Source organism: Anguilla rostrata, chromosome 14 (genome assembly GCF_018555375.3).
Source record: "Anguilla rostrata isolate EN2019 chromosome 14, ASM1855537v3, whole genome shotgun sequence".
Lineage (NCBI taxonomy): Eukaryota > Metazoa > Chordata > Actinopteri > Anguilliformes > Anguillidae > Anguilla > Anguilla rostrata.
The window spans coordinates 616748-639003 of record NC_057946.1 but is presented as its reverse complement, the minus strand read 5'-3'; the positions used below and the strand labels follow the sequence as shown (position 1 = coordinate 639003).

General features: G+C 48.7%; 1 protein-coding gene across 1 annotated transcript; it reads right to left on the bottom strand.

The window, feature by feature from the left end:
- Positions 1-3222: 3222 nt before the first annotated feature.
- amacr (alpha-methylacyl-CoA racemase) lies at positions 3223-21216 on the bottom strand. Its single transcript, XM_064308853.1, has 8 exons — positions 21050-21216; positions 20206-20255; positions 13507-13756; positions 10482-10625; positions 9922-10072; positions 6359-6491; positions 4824-5184; positions 3223-4530 (listed from the first exon to the last, which is right to left on the bottom strand). Exons 1-8 carry the CDS (start codon positions 21168-21170, stop codon positions 4118-4120), a joined length of 1623 nt encoding a protein of 540 aa, XP_064164923.1. The 5' UTR covers positions 21171-21216; the 3' UTR covers positions 3223-4117.
- Positions 21217-22256: the final 1040 nt, after the last annotated feature.

Genomic DNA, 22256 nt, shown 5'->3' with positions numbered 1-22256 from the left:
AGAATCCAATATGCGTTGCCTTTGCATGACCCAAAGTACAACTTTTAAACATGCAAGTATGCATTGCTATACATTTATTAGGCGAGGTTAGTCACACCTTGCTAAATTGTTTGTCTAATTAGATGAATGTCCAACTATTATGCAAAGTGCCATCTTGCTAATCTGAACACTAAAAAGAATCTAAACGCGCTATGCGTTGCCTGAACACGAGTCTGGTCAGTCTGATATCCATCAGGCCAGCAGCTGTATAACACTGTCTGTCGGTTAGAAAGCTGCATTCGTGGTCCTTCGGGGCCCAGCGGCAACTTCTGATGGATTTATTCATGAGAGAAAGTTTGAGAAACGGCCCGACAGCAACACCCCAAACTCTTAATGACGGGCGCGCAGCGTTCGGAGAGTAGCGGCTGTCCCACAGTCCCACTGCAGCACCCACGCTCACCGCGGCGATGTTCTTCTGTCACCCTGGAGACGGCAGGCGCTGGTCCAGCATGCGGGCCGGTGTCCTTTAAACCGCCGCACGCTAACCCTAACCCTAAACCGCCGCACGCTAACCCTAAACCACCGCACGCTAACCTAACCAACCCCGCGCTAACCTAACACCGCCTAACCTAACACACTACCTAACCCTAACCAAACACCACGCTAACCCTAACAACCCACGCTAACCAACCTAACCCAGCTAACCCTAACGCCACGTACCAACCCTAAACACCGCACTAACCAACCCACCACGTACCTAAACCCCAACCTACCCTAACCACCACCTACCTAACCCTAAACCCGCACACTAACCCTAAACGCACCACCTAACCCTAACCACCACACGCTAACCCTAAACCACGCAGCAACCTAAACCACCGCCGCTAACCAACCACCGCCGCAACTAACCCTAACCACCCAACCTAACCTAACCACGCCCTCTAACCAACCACCACTCTAACCTAACCCACCAACCTACCTACACACACTACTAACCCTAAACCACGACGCAACCTAACCTAACCCGTAACTAACACGCACGCTAACCTAACCAACCACCCACCTAACTACAACCAACCACAGCTAACCTAACCACCACGCTAAGACACCTAAACCACCGCACGCTAACCCTAACCCTAAACCACCGCACGCTAACCCTAACCCTAAACCACCGCACGCTAACCCTAACCCTAAACCACCGCACGCTAACCCTAACCCTAAACCACCGCACGCTAACCCTAAACCGCCGCACGCTAACCCTAAACCACCGCACGCTAACCCTAAACCGCCGCACGCTAACCCTAAACCACCGCACGCTAACCCTAAACCACCGCACGCTAACCTAAAACACGCAGCTAACCCTAAACCACCGCACGCTAACCCTAACCTAACCCACCGCACGCTAACCCTAACCTAACCACCACCACCTAACCTAACACGCACCTAACCCTAAACCACCGCACGCTAACCCTAACCCTAACCCACCGCACGCTAACCCTAACCCTAAACCACCGCAAGCTAACCCTAAACCTAACCCACCGCACGCTAACGCTAACCCTAAACCACCGCAAGCTAACCCTAACCCTAACCCACCGCAAGCTAACCCTAACCCACCGCATGCTAACCCTAACCCTAACCCTAAACCACCGCACGCTAACCCTAACCACCGCACAGCTAACCCTAACCACCGCAGCTCTAACGCAACCTAACCCTAAACCCGCACGCAACGCTAACCCTAAACCACCGCAGCTAACCCTAACCCACCGCAGCAACCTAACCCTAACCTAAACCACACGCACCTAACCCTAAACCACGCAGCTACCTAACCCCACGCTAACCTAACCTAACCACGCAGCTACCCTACACCACTACACCACCCCAAGACGCTACTTCCGCTACCTAACCCTACACCCTAACACGCACTCAACACCGCACGCTAACTCACCTAACCCCCAAACCGCCGCACACCGCTAACCCACCTGTAACCCCTAAACTATCCAGCACGCCCTAGCACCGCTACTCACACCACCTCACGTAAATCCACCTAACACTACCTCAGTACTCACACACACAGTACTCAGTCAGTACTCACACACACAGTACTCACACACTGAGTACTCACACAGTCAGTACTCACACACAGTACTCACACACACAGTACTCACACACACAGTACTCACACACACAGTACTCACACAGTCAGTACTCACACACACAGTACTCACAGTTAGTACTCACACACACAGTACTCACACAGCTAGTACTCACACACACAGTACTCACACTCAGTACTCACAGACTGGATTAACTGCCTGCCCAGTAAAAATCACTTTTTACACCCACATTCAGAATACATTTTTCATATTATGGTACCGTTGGTTTTGGCTTGTGACTGGCAGAGAATTCTCAGAGATCAGAGCTGTTAAAATGGAGCCTGCAAAGAGATAAAAGGATTTAAAGCAGGTTTGTAGCCCAGGTGTGTTACACTGAAGCCAGCAGCTCGCCTCCCAAAACTGGAATTTTGGGGGACAATAATTATGAAAGTCTGAAACATAGCAGCCCTTTAACGAAAGGAATTCATTAGAGTAAATGAAAAATGCTCACTCAGTACTCATACACTCAGTACTCACACACAGAGTACTCATACACTCAATACTCACACACACAGTACTCATACACTCAGTACTCACACACACAGTACTCACACACAAAGTACTCACACACACAGTACTCATACACTCAGTACTCATACACTCAGTACTCATACACTCAGTACTCACACACAGAGTACTCATACACTCAGTACTCACACACAAAGTGCTCACACACACAGTACTCATACACTCAGTACTCACACACACAGTACTCACGCACACAGTACTCACACACACAGTACTCACACACACAGTACTCACACACACAGTACTCTCACACACAGAGTACTCACACACAGAGTACTCACACACAGAGTACTCACACACAGAGTACTCACACACACAGCAGCCCTTTAACGAAAGGCATTCATTAGAGTAAATGAAAAATGCATGGATCTATACTCCGAAAACACCAAAGTTCAGCATCTAACTAGTCCATCTGTGGTGCCCACAGGCAACACTGTTTGATTCTTACAGAACTTTAACAAACTTTAACAAACATGTTCTCCCCCTGAAACTGAAACTAAATAAAAAACTACCAACAGTCAGGTAGAAAGAAAAGGCTGTACAAAGTTTATTTTATTTAACCTTTATTTTATCTTTTTTTTTTTTTTTTTTTAGCTTGAACAAAAGGGAAACTATATACTTTTATTTTACAATTATTCTTTTAAAGAACCTGTTTTACTGAGTGGTGCCATGGGCAACCGTGCCAGACGAACACGGCACAGGTGTGAGCAGAGCTGACAAAGCAGAGCAGAGAAAAAGCTGAGGAATCAAAATCCTGCCTGTTACCAGCGAACCTCAAGGCCACAGAACTAACCTTGGTTTAAACTGTTCTCTCTTTTTAAATCCCTGATGCATTAGAAAAAATTATGCTTGCTTAATGTAAAAATTAATGTTTTTTTGAAACTCATTCCTTTAGGGGGGCCGATAAACGGTTTTCTCGTGAGCTGCCACCTGATTACAAAGAGGCTGGAAACTCAGCAGGACAGCAGCCATTTTAGGAAATCAAGCTGCAAAACCCTCAAAACCTTTCCCAGTTCTTAATTTAATTTTTTACCCATTCAGTCACTGACCGCCGTTTCCATCTTAAAATCAGCAGCCTGATTCAGGCCGAAGAGGCCAGGTGAGGTGAGGAAGAGGCCGGGTGAGGTGAGGAAGAGGCCGGTTGAGGTGAGGAAGAGGCCGGGTGAGGTGAGGAAGAGGCTGGGTGAGGTGAGGAAGAGGCCAGGTGAGGGGAGGTGAGGAAGAGGCCAGGTGAGGGGAGGTGAGGAAGAGGCCAGGTGAGGTGAGGAAGAGGCCGGGTGAGGTGTGTGATCCACTGGGGTGCCCGGTTTGACCCTCACCCCGCTGCCCCCCGTCCCGCAGACACCCGCCCCACTGCCCCCCGTCTCGCTGCCCCCCGCCCCGCTGCCCCCCGCCCCGCTGCCCCCCATCCCGCTGCCCCCATCCCGCTGACCCCGTCCCGCAGACCCCGTCCCGCTCTACAGGTGAGCTGAGACCTGGTTGCAGCACTCTGCAGCCCCGCTATCCAGCAGCTGCTGGATCTCGTCTGGCCCGTACCCGAACTCCTCCAGCACGGCCCGCGTGTGCTCCCCGACGAAGGGGTCCCGGGACAGGGAGGGGGCGGCGGGTGTGCGGGACAGGGCGGGGGCCGGCCGCGGGCTCACCTCGCCCTGGCTGTCCCGCACGAAGGAGCCCCTGTCCCGGTTGTGGGGGTGCAAGTGGGCCTGGTCCAGAGGGAGCACCGGGGTGACGCAGGCGTCCATCCCATCAAACACGCGGCACCACTCCGCCTGAGTCCTGCTGCCGAACGCCTGCGTGAACACCCGCCGCAGCTCTGGCCAATCAGAGATGCTCATCTGCGCCGGCAGCGTGGCAGCGTCCAATCCCAGACCTGGAGAGAGTGATGGGAGGGGCAGAGAGACAGAGTGTGACCAGGTCAGGCTAACAGTACTGCAAGGTTACACCTGGTCAGGAAGGCCACGCTCACCTTGCACAAGCTGGTCATGTGACAGAGGAAGACCACGCTCACCTTGCACAAGCTGGTCATGTGACAGAGGAGAGGAAGAGGAAGACCACGCTCACCTTGCAGGAGCTGGTCATGAGAGAGGAGAGGAAGAGGAAGACCACGCTCACCTTGCACGAGCTGGTCATGAGAGAGGAGAGGAAGAAGAAGAGCACGCTCACCTTGCAGGAGCTGGTCGTAGAACTGCGGCTCCACGGCGCCCACGGCCATGTGCTTGCCGTCGGCGGTCAGGTAGGTTCCGTAGTACGGCGCACCGCCGTCCAGCATGTTCTGGCCGCGTGGCCGGTTCCACAGGCCAATCGCGCGAGACTTCCACACGAACGAGCCCATGTAGGCCGCACCCTCCACCTGCACATCGTCATGGCGATACAGGGCTTTACAACAACACAGCGAATGACCATAAAATACACCTGCACAGGAACATGAAATGCACAGCTTCATCCAGTAAGGCGGGCTTTTACATACCCTACCTGTACCAATAAGGTGGGCTTTTACATACCCTACCTGTACCAATAAGGTGGGCTTTTACATACATACATGCACGCACACACGCACACACACTCGCACACACACACGCACACACGCGCGCACGCACACGCACACACACACACAAACGCACACACGCGCGCACACACACACGCGCGTGCTCATGCACACAGCATACAGGGCAATTTGGAACAGTAAACGCACTGAGCCATTGCACACTCAACCCGTGTGACAGCAGAACTGCTGTTGAAGCTGCCGCCTGTGTTTTAATGCTTTAATGGAAGTAGGCCATTTCACTGCAGGACCACAGACATTAGGCCTCCCATTTTCCCATCAGACATGACACTGTAATTAAACCAACTCATCTGAAATGGTCCAGGTTTATGAATAACTGAATTTACACAAAGGGGTTTTCTTCAAATCACCTTAGAGCCACAGCCTCTGGATAAAGCAGTCCCCAAATAAAAGCGAGCGGACGTGACGTTGACAGAGCGCACCGTCAGCCTCAAACGTGAACTGGTTAGAGCAGAGCAGGAAACGCACCATCGTTTTTTTACAAAGATTTATAGGACGGCTGACTATTATGTTACCCTGGCAGTGTGATGTCACGCAGTCGTCTCAGAGCTGTACGCTGCAGGAATCAGTTAAACCCGCGGGCTGAAGGACGAGTGCAGTGGGCGGAGCCAGAGCATCGGGCAGCTCCAGGAAACACTGCCTGACAGCCGCGGGAATTCTCCCAGCCGCTGAATCAGGCCGGTGCTCAGTGTAGCGCACTGCAAGGAGGTGCAGCAGGTCTGGACTATGCAGAACACACCCATCCAATGTGAGGAACAAACAAACCCAAAGGACAGCGTGTGTAATGTGGAGTAATCTAACTAACCCGCCTTCAGTGCTCAGTGTGCAGTCATGCATGCTCTGGCTTCTGCACGATTATAGACAACGTTCCATTCCATTCCATTACATTACATTACTACAGAGTCTCTGCTCAGCTGGAGCCCCCCCTCACTTCACCCCCCCCACCCGTTCCTGCTGACTGAAGACCACCGTTATTCCCGTTAAGATTCCCTACGTCTGCCCCAGGGCCGTACGCGACGCCGACAGCCGCGGAGACCCGAACGGGAGGCCGTCCCGCCGCGGAGACCCGAACGGGAGGCCGTCCCGCCGCTGGGAGACGGTTAGGTTCAGCCCTGGCATGTCAGCACGGACACACCGTCGCCATGGCGCCCAGCTGCTGCTCAGAAACCCGCCGTGGCGCTCTCCCGCCGTCGCTGGCGCTCGTTCGGAGGCCAGGTGTCCCAGGGTCCTCTTCCTCAGTACCGTCGCTACGTGAGCTCGATAAATATCTGAGAGAGGTCGCACAGGTACGAGAGGTGCATTAACACGCTAGGGAGCCAGCCGTTAACATCCGAAGCTCAACACGCAACGCTAACGGCGCTTGGCATTCCGTTTTAAGAGGATCGGACCCCCAGTCTTCTCAAGCAGCCCCCCTTTAATTGGCAGGAAGGAGACTCAACGCCCTGCCAGCCGCTCCCGTCTCACACTGTCCCAGATTAGCTTCGTTATGAAGCAGTTTCTACTGGATGCCAATCCGCCCACGAAACCTTCAGGAATGTAATTACACTCAGTGAAAGGACCCATCTGCAATGGCCATGCTGTTACAGCCACTTCCCAAAGCCATTATCAACGTTTATTCATTAACGGATGCTCTGGAAAAATATTACAATGAAAATTATCAGTGATTAAATACTAGGTCAAAATTCTAAACAATTTTTCAAAATTCTTTCATAGTGATTAAATTGGTGAGATTTCTATGGCCCCAACTTCAGATTGATGTGAACTCTAAGACAGGCTGTCCTACAGTACACAATGCCATCAGTACAGGCTGCCCTACAATACACAGTACCATCAGTACAGGCTGCCCTACAGTACAGGCTGCTCTACAGTACACAATGCCATCAGTACAGGCTGCCCTACAGTACAGGCTGCCCTACAATACACAGTACCATCAGTACAGGCTGCTCTACAGTACACAATGCCATCAGTACAGGCTGCCCTACAGTACACAATGCCATCAGTACAGGCTGCCCTACAGTACAGGCTGCCCTACAATACACAGTACCATCAGTACAGGCTGCTCTACAGTACACAATGCCATCAGTACAGGCTGCTCTACAGTACACAATACCATCAGTACAGGCTGCCCTACAGTACACAATGCCATCAGTACAGGCTGCTCTACAGTACACAATACCATCAGTACAGGCTGCTCTACAGTACACAATACCATCAGTACAGGCTGCTCTACAGTACACAATACCATCAGTACAGGCTGCTCTACAGTACACAATGCCATCAGTACAGGCTGCTCTACAGTCCATACCATCAGTACAGGCTGCCTACAATACACATACCATCAGTACAGGCTTCTCTACAGTACACAATGCCATCAGTACAGGCTGCCCTACAGTACACAATGCCATCAGTACAGGCTGCCCTACAGTACACAATGCCATCAGTACAGGCTGCCCTATAGTACACAATGCCATCAGTATCCAGGCTATGTCAGTGCCGACTGTGGTCGGAGGCTCCATAGGGAGATTGGACCCTGCACCGCCCAGGATAGGGAGAGATCAGTCAGACAGGGATCCATGTTTCATCTCCCTCAAGAGAGGGGGCTCTAAAGACTGCACGTCAAAGCTGCATAAGGGACATTCCAGACTGAGGGGGGGGTGGGGGGCATTGCAATAAAAAGAGCAGAATAACCATGCCATTCACGTCCCATCAGAGATACTCTCCCAACCTGGGCCATATATCACATACACACACGCACACACACATACACAGCACACACATCACACTCACACGCACGCACACACATACATACACACGCACACACACTCACACACATGCACACACTCACATGCAGACACACAGTCCAGTCCCCTCTCCCCTATTTGCATGCACACCAGACGGGCAGCTCATAATGATAAACTGGGGGGGGGGGATAGTGTGACACCAGGAGCATCCCCCACCGTAAGCCTCACATTTACGGTTTCAGACACGCCTCCCGACCGAGTGAGCGATAAATCCAGCCTGTTGCTTCAGTCATCCGCTGGGCTCCTCATCCTGGCACAGCCACAGAATGTAAACACTCAGCATCCTATCTCCTGCCGTTACTGTGACCTCCTGCTATTACTGTGACATCCTGCTATTACTGTGACCTCCTGCCTCCTGTCGTTACTGTGACCTCCTGCTATTACTGTGACCTCCTGTTACTGTGGCCTCCTGCGTTACTGTGACATCCTGCTATTACTGTGACCTCCTGCCATCACTGTGACCTCCTGCCGTTACTGTGACCTCCTGCCGTTACTGTGACCTCCTGCCGTTACTGTGACCTCCTGCCTCCTGCCATTACTGGTTTACAGCGTGACCTCCTCCCATTGGACTGCAAAAAGCCCGGATGTTGGCCAATCATCAGTAAGAATGACAACCATCAATTAACAGCCACTGTCTGTACACACTATGTCCGTTCTCGCCAGTTACATGATGAATTCCCTGAAATTACAAGGGAACCATTGGAGATTGCCATTTATTGGGCAGGTTTTTCTGACGCCACTGATTTGCTGCTGACCACCGTCACCATGCAAACATTACTGTGAGCACTGCGCGGATTCATACTGTAGCCACAGTGCTTAGTGGCATTAGAGGCATTACCTGATGTGGCGCTGTGTGGTAATCAGGGACACCGGGACAGGCGCTACCCATGAGGAGCGGAGAACTACAGCAGCCGTGCGCACGTGCCCGATCAGACACGCTCTGGCGCTCGCCAGGAGGAATCCCCACCTCTTAGACCCACACATCCATTTCAAAGTTTCTGAATGACCCTTCCGCCAATTTTAACCAGAGTCACCCCCTAGCCTACCATGTGACTTTCCTGCTTGAACCCGATTGTCAGTAATCCTACGTCTCGTGTTCTTCGAGCTCATTACTGCTTAAACTAGTACGCCTCCTTCTAGCTTGAAATTAGGCTTCGCTATTCTGCTGTGTACCCAGTCACTTTCACTTTGCATTTTCGCATAGCGCAGGAGTGGAAGCTCAGCGCACGCTTCACCAATTTTCAATCTTAGCTTTGTTTGTTTATTGGTAAACATTAGCATAAAAGACACTGCAATAGTGATAAAGGGCACTATACATGACTGAAAATCATTTATGATCTGATTATGTATTTCTGTAATTTTCCTCCTTCTGAGCTGTAAAGTGAAGACGGCCCAGGTGTGGAGTGAAGACGGCTCAGGTGTGGAGTGAAGACGGCTCAGGTGTGAAGACACCTGGGCATGTATTATTATCTTTGTGAGAACCAAATGTCCCCACAAGGTGGGGACCTTTTGCTGGTCCCCACAAGTTCAAGAGGCTGTTTTAGGGTTAGGACTTAGGGTTAGGGTTAGGGTTACAATTAGGTTATGGTTAGGATTAAGGTTAGGCATGTAGTGGTTTGGGTTATGGTTAGGGTTATGTTTAGATGTTACGGAATGAATGTAAGTCAATGGGAAGTCCTCACAAGTATCGCAATACAAACGTGTGTGTGTGTGCGTGTGCGTGTGTGTGAGTGTCTGTGTGTGTGTGTGTGTCTGTGTGTGCGTGTGTGCGTGTGCGTGTGTGTGCGTGTGTGTGGGTGTGTGTGTGTCTGTGTGTGTGGCGTGTCTGGAGTTCTGTGTGCGGGTGTGTGGATGTGTGTGGTGTGGTGTCTGTGGCGTGTGCGTCGGTTGCACTCACACTGGCGCGGACCTGGCCCCTGACGCGTGGCGCTCCAGTAAGGCCAGCGTGATCCCGAGCGCACACATCAGCCCGCCCCCCGCAAAGTCCGCCAGCAGGTTGAGGGGGGGCTGAGGATCGTCAGCCGGCCTCCCCAGCATGGACAGCAGGCCTGGGACAGACACAGAGAACGCTGAGGGCTGGTCCTCCAACTCGGAGGTCACATGACAAATCTAGTTAGCTACCTGACAGGCCTAGGCAGTTACCTGACAGGGCTACATATATACCTGACAGGGCTAGTTAGCTACCTGACAGTGCTAGGCAGTTAACTAACAGGGTTACATAGCTACCTTATAGGGCTAGTTAGCTACCTGACAGGGCTAGGCAGTTACCTGACAGGGCTAGGCAGTTACCTAACAGGGCTACATAGTTACCTGACAGGGCTAGGCAGCTACCTGACAGGTCTAGGTAGTTACCTGACAGGGTTAGGCAGCTACCTGACAGGGCTAGGTAGTTACCTGACAGGGCTAGGTAGCTACCTGACAGGGCTAGGTAGCTACCTGACAGGGCTAGGTATTTACCTGACATGGCTAGGAAGTTGATATCATGCCCAGCGGACGTGGCGTAGGATCCACACTGCCCAAATCCAGTGAGCCGTGCATAGACCAGGCGCGGGTTCTCCTGCAACAGCTCATCTGGTCCCAAACCCAGTTTCTCCATAACTCCTAGAGAGAGAGCCCAGAGACAACGCACTTCATCTGGGGCAAACCCAGCTTCTCCAGAACAGGGAAAGCCCACAGACAATACACTTCATCTGAGGGAAAACAAGGACAACAGACCCTTCACTGCATCTGGGATATTACAGCATACATAATGAGGAGAACAGAACCTTCAGGCCATCCAGAGCAGTAGAAAACAAGAGTGCTTAATGAGCCCAGATCACTCATATACGCGCACAACGCTACCTAGCAACCTTACAAGCATACAGGAGCATTCTGAGCTCTTAACAAAACTCCCTCAGGTGCTCAAGAGCGGAAAACCAATCCCCTCGTGCTGCTTTGCTTCCAGTCATCTTGTATTCTGCCAGCTTTTCAGAGACTTCCTCCGAGTTTCCAACTGTCACTGCTGCCTTATTCCCTTTCAGGTTCTGTCATTTCTCTCAGCATGCCCTAACCCTTCTGAATACTGGATATGTATGTTTACACAGGCACACGTAAACTACACAGACTGTGTTATTAATGTTTTCTATATTGTTCAGACCCGTTGCCACACGCCAGCGTGAAACCCCTGGGGGGGGGGGAGATGCGGCAGTGCCAGGGAACGCCGTTGCTTGCCACATGGGGAGAGAGAGAAGGCACTCACACAAACACGAAATGGGTTCTGGGCAAAAACAATAAACTAAAACAGACTAAAATAACAAAGACAAAAGAAAGTAAAACTTTTCCGTGCCCCGCCCATAGCCGGCTCAAGCTCCCCCAGCATCCCAGCTGAGGATTATTTCCCTTTTCTTCATCGTCTCAAACACAATGCCAAAAATAAAACCAAACGAAGATCGGAACTGCGCTCTCGGTGTGAGCTCCCGGTCTCAGCGCCGAACTGTGGAGAGCAGCACACCTTTAAGCAACTGGGCTGATTAGCTAACGCAGCCCAGGTGCGTGTGCTCTCTCCATCAGCCAGGACAGCCGAGGCCAATCTGCCTCTTCGCCGGACTGAATGCTACGCGCATATATGCATACTTCAGAAAAGAAATCTGAAAAAACATGCTCCCTGATCAAATAACACAATAATGCACATTCCAATGGCTTCAGTGCCTAACAAAGCAAATTCTCAAACACTTATCATAAGTAAGATGCTTATGTGGGGCACTTTAAACCTTAAAGGGGCGATATAGCTCAGGAGGTAAGACCGATTGTCTGGCAGTCGGAGGGTTTCTGGTTCAAACCCCGTCCTGGGCATGTCGAAGTAACACACCTAACCCCTAACTGCTCCGGCGAATGAGAGGCATCAATTGTAAAGCGCTTTGGATAAAAGCGCTATATAAATGCAGTCCATTTACCATTAAATATGCCAGAACACACCATGATTATCTAATAACCCTTTCTGGAAAATATTATTCAGTGCCCGGTGACACGTGGTCGCTAACGGTCACTAGCGTGCACGGTGACACACGGTGGCTAAAGGACGCTAGCGTGCACGGTGACACACGGGGGCTAAAGGACGCTAGCGTGCCCAATGACACACGGTGGCTAAAGGACGCTAGCGTGCACGGTGACACACGGTGGCTAAAGGACGCTAGCGTGCACGGTGACACACGGTGGCTAAAGGACGCTAGCGTGCACGGTGACACACGGGGGCTAAAGGACGCTAGCGTGCCCAATGACACACGGTGGCTAAAGGACGCTAGCGTGCCCAATGACACACGGTGGCTAAAGGACGCTAGCGTGCACGGTGACACACGGTGGCTAAAGGACGCTAGCGTGCACGGTGACACACGGTGGCTAAAGGACGCTAGCGTGCACGGTGACACACGGTGGCTAAAGGACGCTAGCGTGCCCAATGACACACGGTGGCTAAAGGACGCTAGCGTGCACGGTGACACACGGTGGCTAAAGGACGCTAGCGTGCACGGTGACACACGGTGGCTAAAGGACGCTAGCGTGCACGGTGACACACGGGGTCTAACAGACGCTAGCGTGCACGGTGACACACGGGGGTTAAAGGACGCTAGCGTGCACGGTGACACACGGTGGCTAAAGGACGCTAGCGTGCACGGTGACACACGGGGGTTAAAGGACGCTAGCGTGCACGGTGACACACGGGGGTTAAAAGACGCTAGCGTGCCCAATGACACACGGTGGCTAAAGGACGCTAGCGTGCACGGTGACACACGGTGGCTAAAGGACGCTAGCGTGCCCAATGACACACGGGGTCTAACAGACGCTAGCGTGCACGGTGACACACGGGGTCTAACAGACGCTAGCGTGCCCAATGACACACGGGGTCTAACAGACGCTAGCGTGCACGGTGACACACGGGGTCTAACAGACGCTAGTGTGCCCAATGACACACGGGGGCTAACAGATGCTAGCGTGCCGGGTGACACACGGGGGCTAACGGACACTGAACAGATGCTAGCATGCTGGGCGACGCGCGGGGGCTAACAGACGCTAGTGTGCCCGGTGACACACGGGGGCTAACAGATGCTAGCGTGCCGGGTGACACACGGGGGCTAACAGATGCTAGCGTGCCGGGTGACACACGGGGGCTAACGGACACTGAACAGATGCTAGCATGCTGGGCGACGCGCGGGGGCTAACAGACACTAGCGTGCCGGGTGACACAGGGGGGGAGAAGGAAGCTAGCATGCTCGGTGATGTGCAGTGGCTAACGGACGCTAGCGTGCTGGGTGACGCGCGGTGGCTAACAGACGCTAGCGTGCTCGGTGACACGTGGGGGCTAACAGACGCTAGCGTGCCGGGTGACATTACATTACATTACATTACATTCATTTGGCAGACGCTTTTATCCAAAGCGACGTACAAAAAGTGCATTTTCATGATCGTAGACAACTGCTGAACACGGGTTCAGCACGGGTGACGTGCTGACCTGTGCGGAACGGTTCGATGAGGACGTCAGACTGGAGGCAGAGCCGCTTGAGCACGGCCAAGCCCTGCGGCTTCTTCAGGTTCAGGGCCACCGACTGCTTCCCTCGGGCCTGCTTGTCCATCGCCATGGCAACTTTGGTCCTGTCCACCCGGATCACCCGGGCCCCGAAGTCCGCTAGGACCATCCCACAGAAGGGCGCCGGGGCGAGCCCGGCCAGCTCGATGACCCGCACACCCGCCAGAGCCATGTCCTGCACAGCCACGCCCGAGAGAGAGAGGAGAGAGGAGAGAGAGAAAGAGGAGCGCCTGTGTGAACCAGGGACGAGGTTTCCCCTACTTACCGAAGAAATCCCGATTTCCAGACCTTAAATAAATCACCCAGAGGAAGAGGCTTTGGACTTTGGAACACACATCGAGATCTTTTGAACTTTGACAGCTGATAGCAGGAGAGAATGTTAAAGATCAAATCTAAGCTTATGTCATTATTTAGAAATTTGAATTCATTACGTAATTCATTAAGTACACGGACTAGACCAGGAGACAGACCCTCCACACATTGACAGCTCTCGTGTGTAAAAAATACTTCCCGATACCATATTTACCTTTGCCATTTTCTCCCCCATGCTCCCTTGTTATACTGACAGAACTCAATCTGAAACTCTTGTGTATTTCACTTTTCTAAATCCTTTCATCCATCTAATAACATCCAATTCTGATTTCTGAACACTACAGGAGACTCAAGAGATCTGATGAGGGTCAGTGGGATCAGGGCAGGGGACGGCTCCTCAGATCGAGGAGATCAGACCGTCCCGTACCGGCTATAGAACCCTGTTCAGCAGAGCGTCCTCTGAAAAGGACAGCCGTAAACCACAGGAGACACAGGGCCGCCTTGTTAAAACAGAGCCCCCTGGGCTATCCATCTCTACCCGCCAGGCTCCCCCTCGTCCATCACCGCCTGAGCCAGGCCTTCCACAGCTTCAGGCGGGCTCTCATATTTCATCCCTGCGTTCTTCCTTTTACAGTCTGGCACAAAACCGCTTCCTGCCCGCAGTTCAGCTCCTCAGAGATCAGGAAACCCAGCACAGCACAATGCACTGCGACACTCGCTTCTCATTGGCCCCTAGCGCGCTGAATTATAACACCCAACACATTCAACAGCACGAGGCGCAACTCCATCAATAGCAGATTGCATTTCAGATGTTAAAACGGATAAATTAGGGCGGAGTGTGCCGGCCTCAGCACCACTGTCCTATTAGGCACTCAATCAAAGAGCATGAACTCTGAATTCACTCTCGAGATTTTTTCGTCCCCATTGCTGCATGGGTATCATTCATTTTCTGATTGGTAGAACCTGCTAAAGAATGTTTAAAATCACTAACTCACATAAAGGTAACATAATAAGCAAATGTATTCCATGAATTTGAATCCCTAAACATGAGTAATAAAATGGCCAAAGGCACCACTTCCCTCAGGATAATATGCCTGGTTTTTATTTCCTGACTGCGACCATTGAGAGTGATTTAATAATGACATTTATTTATGTTTAATTATATTTAATAACTGTAAGCATAACGATTATGTGCACTGTAGCTCGGGTGGTTTATTCGGTTAAGATGTGTAATAAAGCCCGCGGCAGATACAATCCAGACCCTGCCAGGGCCCGGGGGGGAAGGGGGCGCGTAATTCCCAACTGCGTCCCCCAGGGATGGGAGGGGTTTGCTCGGTACACAGCCCATGTCTCATTGCTCTCTAGTGACACCCGCTGGTCGATCAGGCGCACAGGGTTTGCTTGGCACAGCTGGGGCTCTTCCGAATCGCGTACTTTACCACCCTGCATCCTTTCCTTGCTTCCTCAGCTCCACCCATCAGAGGACTTAAGGAAAGGAAGCGAGGAAACGAAGCAAGGAAATTACACAAGGAGGGACCAACTGAGCACATGTGTTTTAGGGAAATGGAATGTCCTTGTTCAGTCATGCGTCAGTTTGAAGCCACGTCAGTTACAGACGTGGCAGATGGGGAGAGGTGGATCCACAGGTCGATCATTTATACACGCGTTCTGAAAAAAATTATTCAGGAAAGAATGCGCTGGTGTTTCCTTGCCCAAGCATCCTTCAGGACCCTCCTAGCTCCTCGATCATAGGAGCATTTAATGGGCTGGAATGTCCTTAAATATGGTAGACCTTGATCGAATTCTGGGTCAGACGAGGACCAAGGACGGATAAAATAAGCGATTGAAAAGAGCCTCTGGACATGAGGAAGCTTCCTCTGATTCAGTAACGTCTACGTTTGGCCTGTGAGAGGCGGTGTGAAAGAGGCAGGATGGCGACACCATGTGGTTCGGAGGAGAAGTGCAGTTATCCACGCTTTCCCGATACAACCACAGGGACTGCAACAGGAATGCAGCTGTAAACAGATAACTGCACATTCCCACTCAGGGAGAGGGGGAAACTCGGCATGGAAAATTAATATTTCAAAGAAATTAATTTTTAAAAATTAAATTCTTAAAAGTAAATAATTCAAGTGCATGAAAAATTTCTGGAAACAGAAGTTTATCTGGAATTAGCTAAACAGTTAAACTGAACCTTCATGCAAATTTATGTCCCCTCACTCCACTAACAGAACTCAACCTGAGGAATTTCATTTGCCAGGTTTCTGTCCACATCTGAAAGAGAATCCAGAAGTGGGAGGAAAACAAGCAAATTAAATTTAGCCAATATAGCCAAATGTAAAGTTCTGCATGTGGGAACTAAAAACTTTAGGCAGGATTATTTTATGGGAGGAAAAAAGTGGAATATGCTCAATTTGAAAAAGACTTGGGAGTAATGGTTGATCAAAGCCTTTCAGGATCTAGGCACTGTGCTGTAGCAGTGAAAAAAATAAAAAAACAAGATGCTAAGATATATAGCCAAGTATTGAGTATAAATCCAAGGAAGTTAAACTTATCTTTTACGATACTTTCGTCAGACTACATTTAAGAGTAATGAGTGGAGTTCTGGGGATCATACTACAAAAAAGATATAGAGGCTCTGGAAAAGGTTTAAAGAAGGGCAACCAAATTGGTTCCGGTATGAAAGACAAAAGTTATGAGGAATTTGTTCAAGCACGGTAAAAAGAGACGTAGGGGTAATTTAATCGAGGCTTTTAAATTCATAAAAGGGCAAAACAAAGAACAGCAAGAGTCAAATACAGCTCCAAATAAGAGCACAGAAACCAGAGAGCAGTACGTGCATCCCCCTGCTGCCAATCATCCCGGGCTACAAAGCTGGCTACAGAACCAAGTGTGGAGCTGACGTCTGCAGACCGAGACGGGCTTTATCACTCAGGCCAGCCTGATTTTTCCCCAGGAAGGAATCGTTATCCGCTATCCGCCATCCGCCAGGCATTCCACGCTAATCTCCCAGCTTCCTTTACCCATAATCCCTGTGAACAGCAGGAGAGCGAGCTGGCTTTGATTAACAGCGAATCCTCTCCCTTCCGGCCTCACCAGCACAGCGCCGTGTCAGATTCCTGATTAATGAGGAAACACCTAATTTTTCACACCCTACTGTAAATGCGTTTGGGGCACACGTAAGCCGCGTTTCCACCGCAGGAACTTTACCCCGGAACTAGGAACCTTTTGAGGAACTCAGTGCGTTTCCACCGCAGGAACTAGGGTCTAAATTTAGATCCGGGGGCTTTATTTTACCCCCCAAAAAGTTCCTGCTCGGGGGGTAGTACTTTCCGAAAGTACAGGAACCTTTTGGGTGGAGCTTACAGCGCTGAACATTTCTGATTGGTCGAGTACTCGCAGCATTTTTTGTGTTTGTTTTCAGCCGCCACGTTTAAAAATATGCAGCCGCAAACCAATTTATTTTCATAATAACTTGTATGTTATGCGGCGCAGTAGCCTAGTTTTGGTTATAGCCTGCCAACGTCTTGGAATTATAACGTGTGCTCTTCTGTTCTTTTCTTGCTTTAGTATTCGTTTTATAATTTTTTTTTTATAAAAAGCATTCGTGCTGGGACAGCATATTACGTACCAAAACATTCAACGGATTAATTTGGTTGCTGAATATTTTCTTCCGGATTTTCTTTGTTAGCCCGTTGTAATTGTCTCAAAACGTTTGATACAGTTATGTGAGGTATGCGGTAGTTCTGCGTAATTCACATTGGTGATACAGTAAAAGCAAACTGGAAATCACCTTCCGCACTTTTTGTCAGGGTAAAATAACAGGTTAATTCTAGTAATCGTCCCTTTAGCTTTTTCAGACTGCCGTAATTTTACTCTGCCATTCTTCAATTCCACAAAAAGACCAGAAAGACTATGGACTAATTTATGGTGCATGGTTCGCATCTGGAGGGCACACTTCGCTGCTCGGCTAGCAGTAACTTTGAAGGAAAGCAAACGGTGGCTGTACCACTACTAATTTAAATTTTCACGCAAGTCCGAGTTTTCGTTCTATTCTTGTCATTTTGTGATTTGCGATATGGAATTGACGATGAGAAAGTAATCAAACAGCAAATTGTTTACAACGTGTGCATGTTTTCTGCTGTTGTTGCCAGTTATACATATAAATGTGAATGCATTCGGTCGCTTCGGATGTCAAGACATGAAAGCGAATGTTCACATAAAAACATAATGAATGTGTTTGAGAGGATATATAAAACAGTTACAATCTGACTATTAGCCTGTTATATCCTATTTGTTGCATAACAACGGTCCAAGTTCAACTACCAACAACAGTTTTGCTTGACAACGGTAAAATAAGCCCAAACGGCTGCAGAAGAATATTTCAATTCCAGGTGATTAAATCGATAAAAATAAAAAAAATGCAAAAGTAACCATATATAATCATTGTTGGTGACCCGTTGTATATAAGTGGAATAAACCCCTCTGGGCTGTCCCGGTTATTAGAAAATAATGTAGGCTACTTCGGTGGTAGTATGGGGTTACAGAAGAAATCATAGGACAGATGGACCGACGACAACGTCGTTTTTTCATACGTCAGTGGGCTAATTTGCCTAATCTTCGCGGGACTTTAGACCGCGGTGGAAACGCAGACAACCATGGGCTGAAGGAACCTTTTAGTTCCTTGAAAAGTAGTTCCTGGGACTAAAAGTTCCGGGTAATTTTGGTGGAAACGCGGCTTTACACTCCAGTTTACAGCTGAACTGTCTCTCCTGCCATCAACACAATTACACTCCGGTTTACAGCTGAACTGTCTCTCCTGCCATCAACACAATTACACTCCGGTTTACAGCTGAACTGTCTCTCCTGCCATCAACACAATTACACTCCAGTTTACAGGTGAACTGTCTCTCCTGCCATCAACTGTCAGAGTGCAAAAGCGCTAGATGTCTTTTCTTAGGACACACCCCCATCTGAAAAACTGCATTTTCCAAGTTATCAAGTAAAACAGGAAAAAAATCACACTCTTCAATGCACCAATAAGAATCTGACAATTCTGCTGTATTCACATTAAAAGGCAGAACGGATTGTACTGTTGACTTTAATGAAGCCCAATTAATAACGTGGGCACAGTTGACTGGAAGGAAAAGCGTGTGAGCCAGGCCAGCTCTCCATCTGAAAATAGCCCACTTTAAGGCACGAGCCGTACTCTGCAGTTCTGAACACTCTGCTATGTTACACGCTTTCCAAGCAGGTATTCAGACCTGCTCTGTGCACCTGCTTGCCTCTGATATTGGGAGCAAGGGAAAATGTCAACCTGTTCAGGTTAAGCAAACTCGCACAAAAATACTGGCACTAGAATTCCAATTACATTGTATTCCAAGCCCTGAGAATATAATAAGAAAAGATTGTTGAATTAAAGGAGTCCTCACAACTGTGCCTTTGCGGTAAAAAATTAAATAAAATTAAATAAAATTAAAGGGTGAATGCAGTATTTCTATTATCCACGGTCCCGGCAGAAATCCTGACCTTCCCTGTATTGACTAGCTAATAACCAACGTAAAATGGGCAGCAGCTTCGCCCAGGGCAAGAGCAGGTTCAGCGGCCGAGATCCATGTCACACCGTCCTACAGCGACCCCTGTTGGTTGCTGTAGGTCTATCTGCTCAGCCGCACGTGAAGAGTCTTCCCCCGATTTATCTACGAACGAGCCCGTCCTAATCCTATGTCGAACATGGGACACGCCCCTCAAATTTATGTGAGCATCTGCTGTGTTTTACTCGTTCAGACCGTTGTGTTCCGGATGCCATCACTTCGGCTACGGAATATGAAATCTTGGTTAAACCTAATTTTTTTTAAAACATGCATTGGTGCAGTATTCTAACCTCATCAAAGCTAAACATGACCAGCTCAATAGCAGCTAGACAACTGCAATCAGAATCAGCGAATGAGTAGCTCCAGTATTAATTTAATCGGCATCTTCAACTGCTTTGACACTTTCACTGACTCGATTCGCTATTTAAATGGAAAAAGATACATTACAGAGCTGCTTTGGTGGTTGCGATACAATAAAATATTATTGACCTTTTCGAAAAGTGGAGGTAATAAATGATCTTCATGGAGCAGTTCTCCTAATTTAAAATGATATTTTGCTGGTTAGATTATAGTGCGAGATTGCTTGCTAGTGTAGCGCAGATGCGTTAATCTCGGCATTGCCTTGTTGAATACACACGAACAAATATCCACACGAGTTTAAACTAATGTTCCTGCACACTGGCTCTGAAGTGAATAAGTATTTGAAGATGCAACTAACCTGAACGAATTCTGGTTCTCTGCTGCACAAAAGCAGGGTTTCACTTATTTCTGAAAAAATAAAGCTACAATTAATTGGGAGAGAAATAGGGGAAACATTAAGTTCAAACATCAACAAATGTTCACAATGTAAAGCCTAATACTTAGGCAAATTATAAAGTAGCACATATCCGTAACAAACGTGTTTCCTTCTAATGATTATTCATGAAACTATATTGTCAGAGGGTATTTGGTAACCTGACATGTTGGGACAAAAAATTGTTTTAGAAGAACCTGAACGGGACATACCCGAATAGCTACTGTAGGAAACCACAGGAGTACAGATCAAATGAGTCTGAATGGGTAAAAGTTTACTTAAGATGACGACAGGCTACTACACTAAAGCTAGTTGATTTCATTACTGATTAGCTAAATCAATCTAAATGAGGACACAGCAAATGCTGGTGAATTTCAATTTAAATTTGTAAACATTTCGCTAATTCAGCTATATCTCACACAGGCATTCATACTACCGGGCAAACAGCGAGCTGAAAGCACCATTGCACGGTTGGATGTACCTGCTATGATACATAAAAATGGTTCTCTAATTTCTGTCTGAATGCCTGCGACCTCACAAGGTACAGCGTTTGCTAGCTGGCTAGCTAAAAAGTCGGTCAAAGTTCATGCCTTAGAAAACAAGCAGCTACCCTTGACACGAGCTTTATATGCAACGTTTCGGGTTGTTTTAACGTTGAGGAACTATTCAAAACGAAAAAGTTTACACTGCAACAAGGATAGCATGCTTATAATCTTACTTTCCTAACACACTTTCTGAGTGGAAGCGGATCTTTCTACCGTTACGTTACTGATACTGCTGCTCCCAGGTCTGTGGTCGCTCCCGACGATAATACACGTGTTTATAAAAAGAAAGGCGACCCAGAGATACTTTAATAACCTGTCTCCGCCCAGAGAGACCGTGATAATCATAAGGTATCAGGTCCGCCTCAGTGCCTCAACAAACCTCATTTGTCAAGTACCCGGAAGTAAACTTGCACTGCGCATGTCTCTACTGTGAGTTCAAAACATTGGACCTTCCCATTGAAGTCAATGAAGAATATATGACTTTTTATAAGTTTTATAAATTTTATTTTGATTTTCGATCGCTGTGTTTCTTATTTAAAGCAGAAAATGAAAATGAGTTTAGTTGTTACTTTTTTAAGAAACATGAATATCTGTACGTACTTGTCGCCAACATAGATTTATTACACTGCGTGCTTATTGTTTAGCCTACTGTTTTAATGTGAGAATGATATTCTTCTTAATTGTCCAATTTCCCATCGGGATTAATACAATTATCTGTATTTGCATCTGTAGTATATATTGCCTTGCGCGTATATAGCAACTGGAGAGGCTAGGATGGGCCAGCCGGTAAAGCCTAGGAATTAACGGGGAATTAATGGTGAACAAATATGCTCAGCACAGGCATATGTGGTGGAGAAAATAACAAGATACACAGACTACAATGCAAATGAATGAGAACGTCAGATTGTAGCCATTGTAGTCAGATTGTAGTCCATCAGGGAATTTACATGACAAGCATGAAAGTGAACAATGTTAATATATTCTTAATATGAATACTCAAGCAGCATGAAGGTATAAAGAAATTCAAGTTTTGCACCCTTGGAAAATCCTTAATGAGGGAAACCCTTGCACCCAGGAAACCATGCTCTCCCCAAACTGAAAAGCTCTCGTATTTTCTGTCAGGATCCCATGATCCACAAAATGAAAAGCCTGCTTGACACTAAGTCCATAACGTCTCTGATCAGAAATGAACAATCTCTGAATGTCGGGACTGTCCGGAAGGATACAGGATAAATCCCTTCACACAAGTACAGATTAACCGTCCTTTTCTATCCAAATTTTCTTAAAATCTGTACAGAGACGAGGAAAAGGTCTCCAACAAACGTAAGAGACTGTGAGGGGGTAGTGTGAGAGCTGGGCTGTGACAGCTTTAAAGAAGATGCCCCTTTTCTACACACTCCAGTTCCTCCTCATACAAACCAATACAAACCC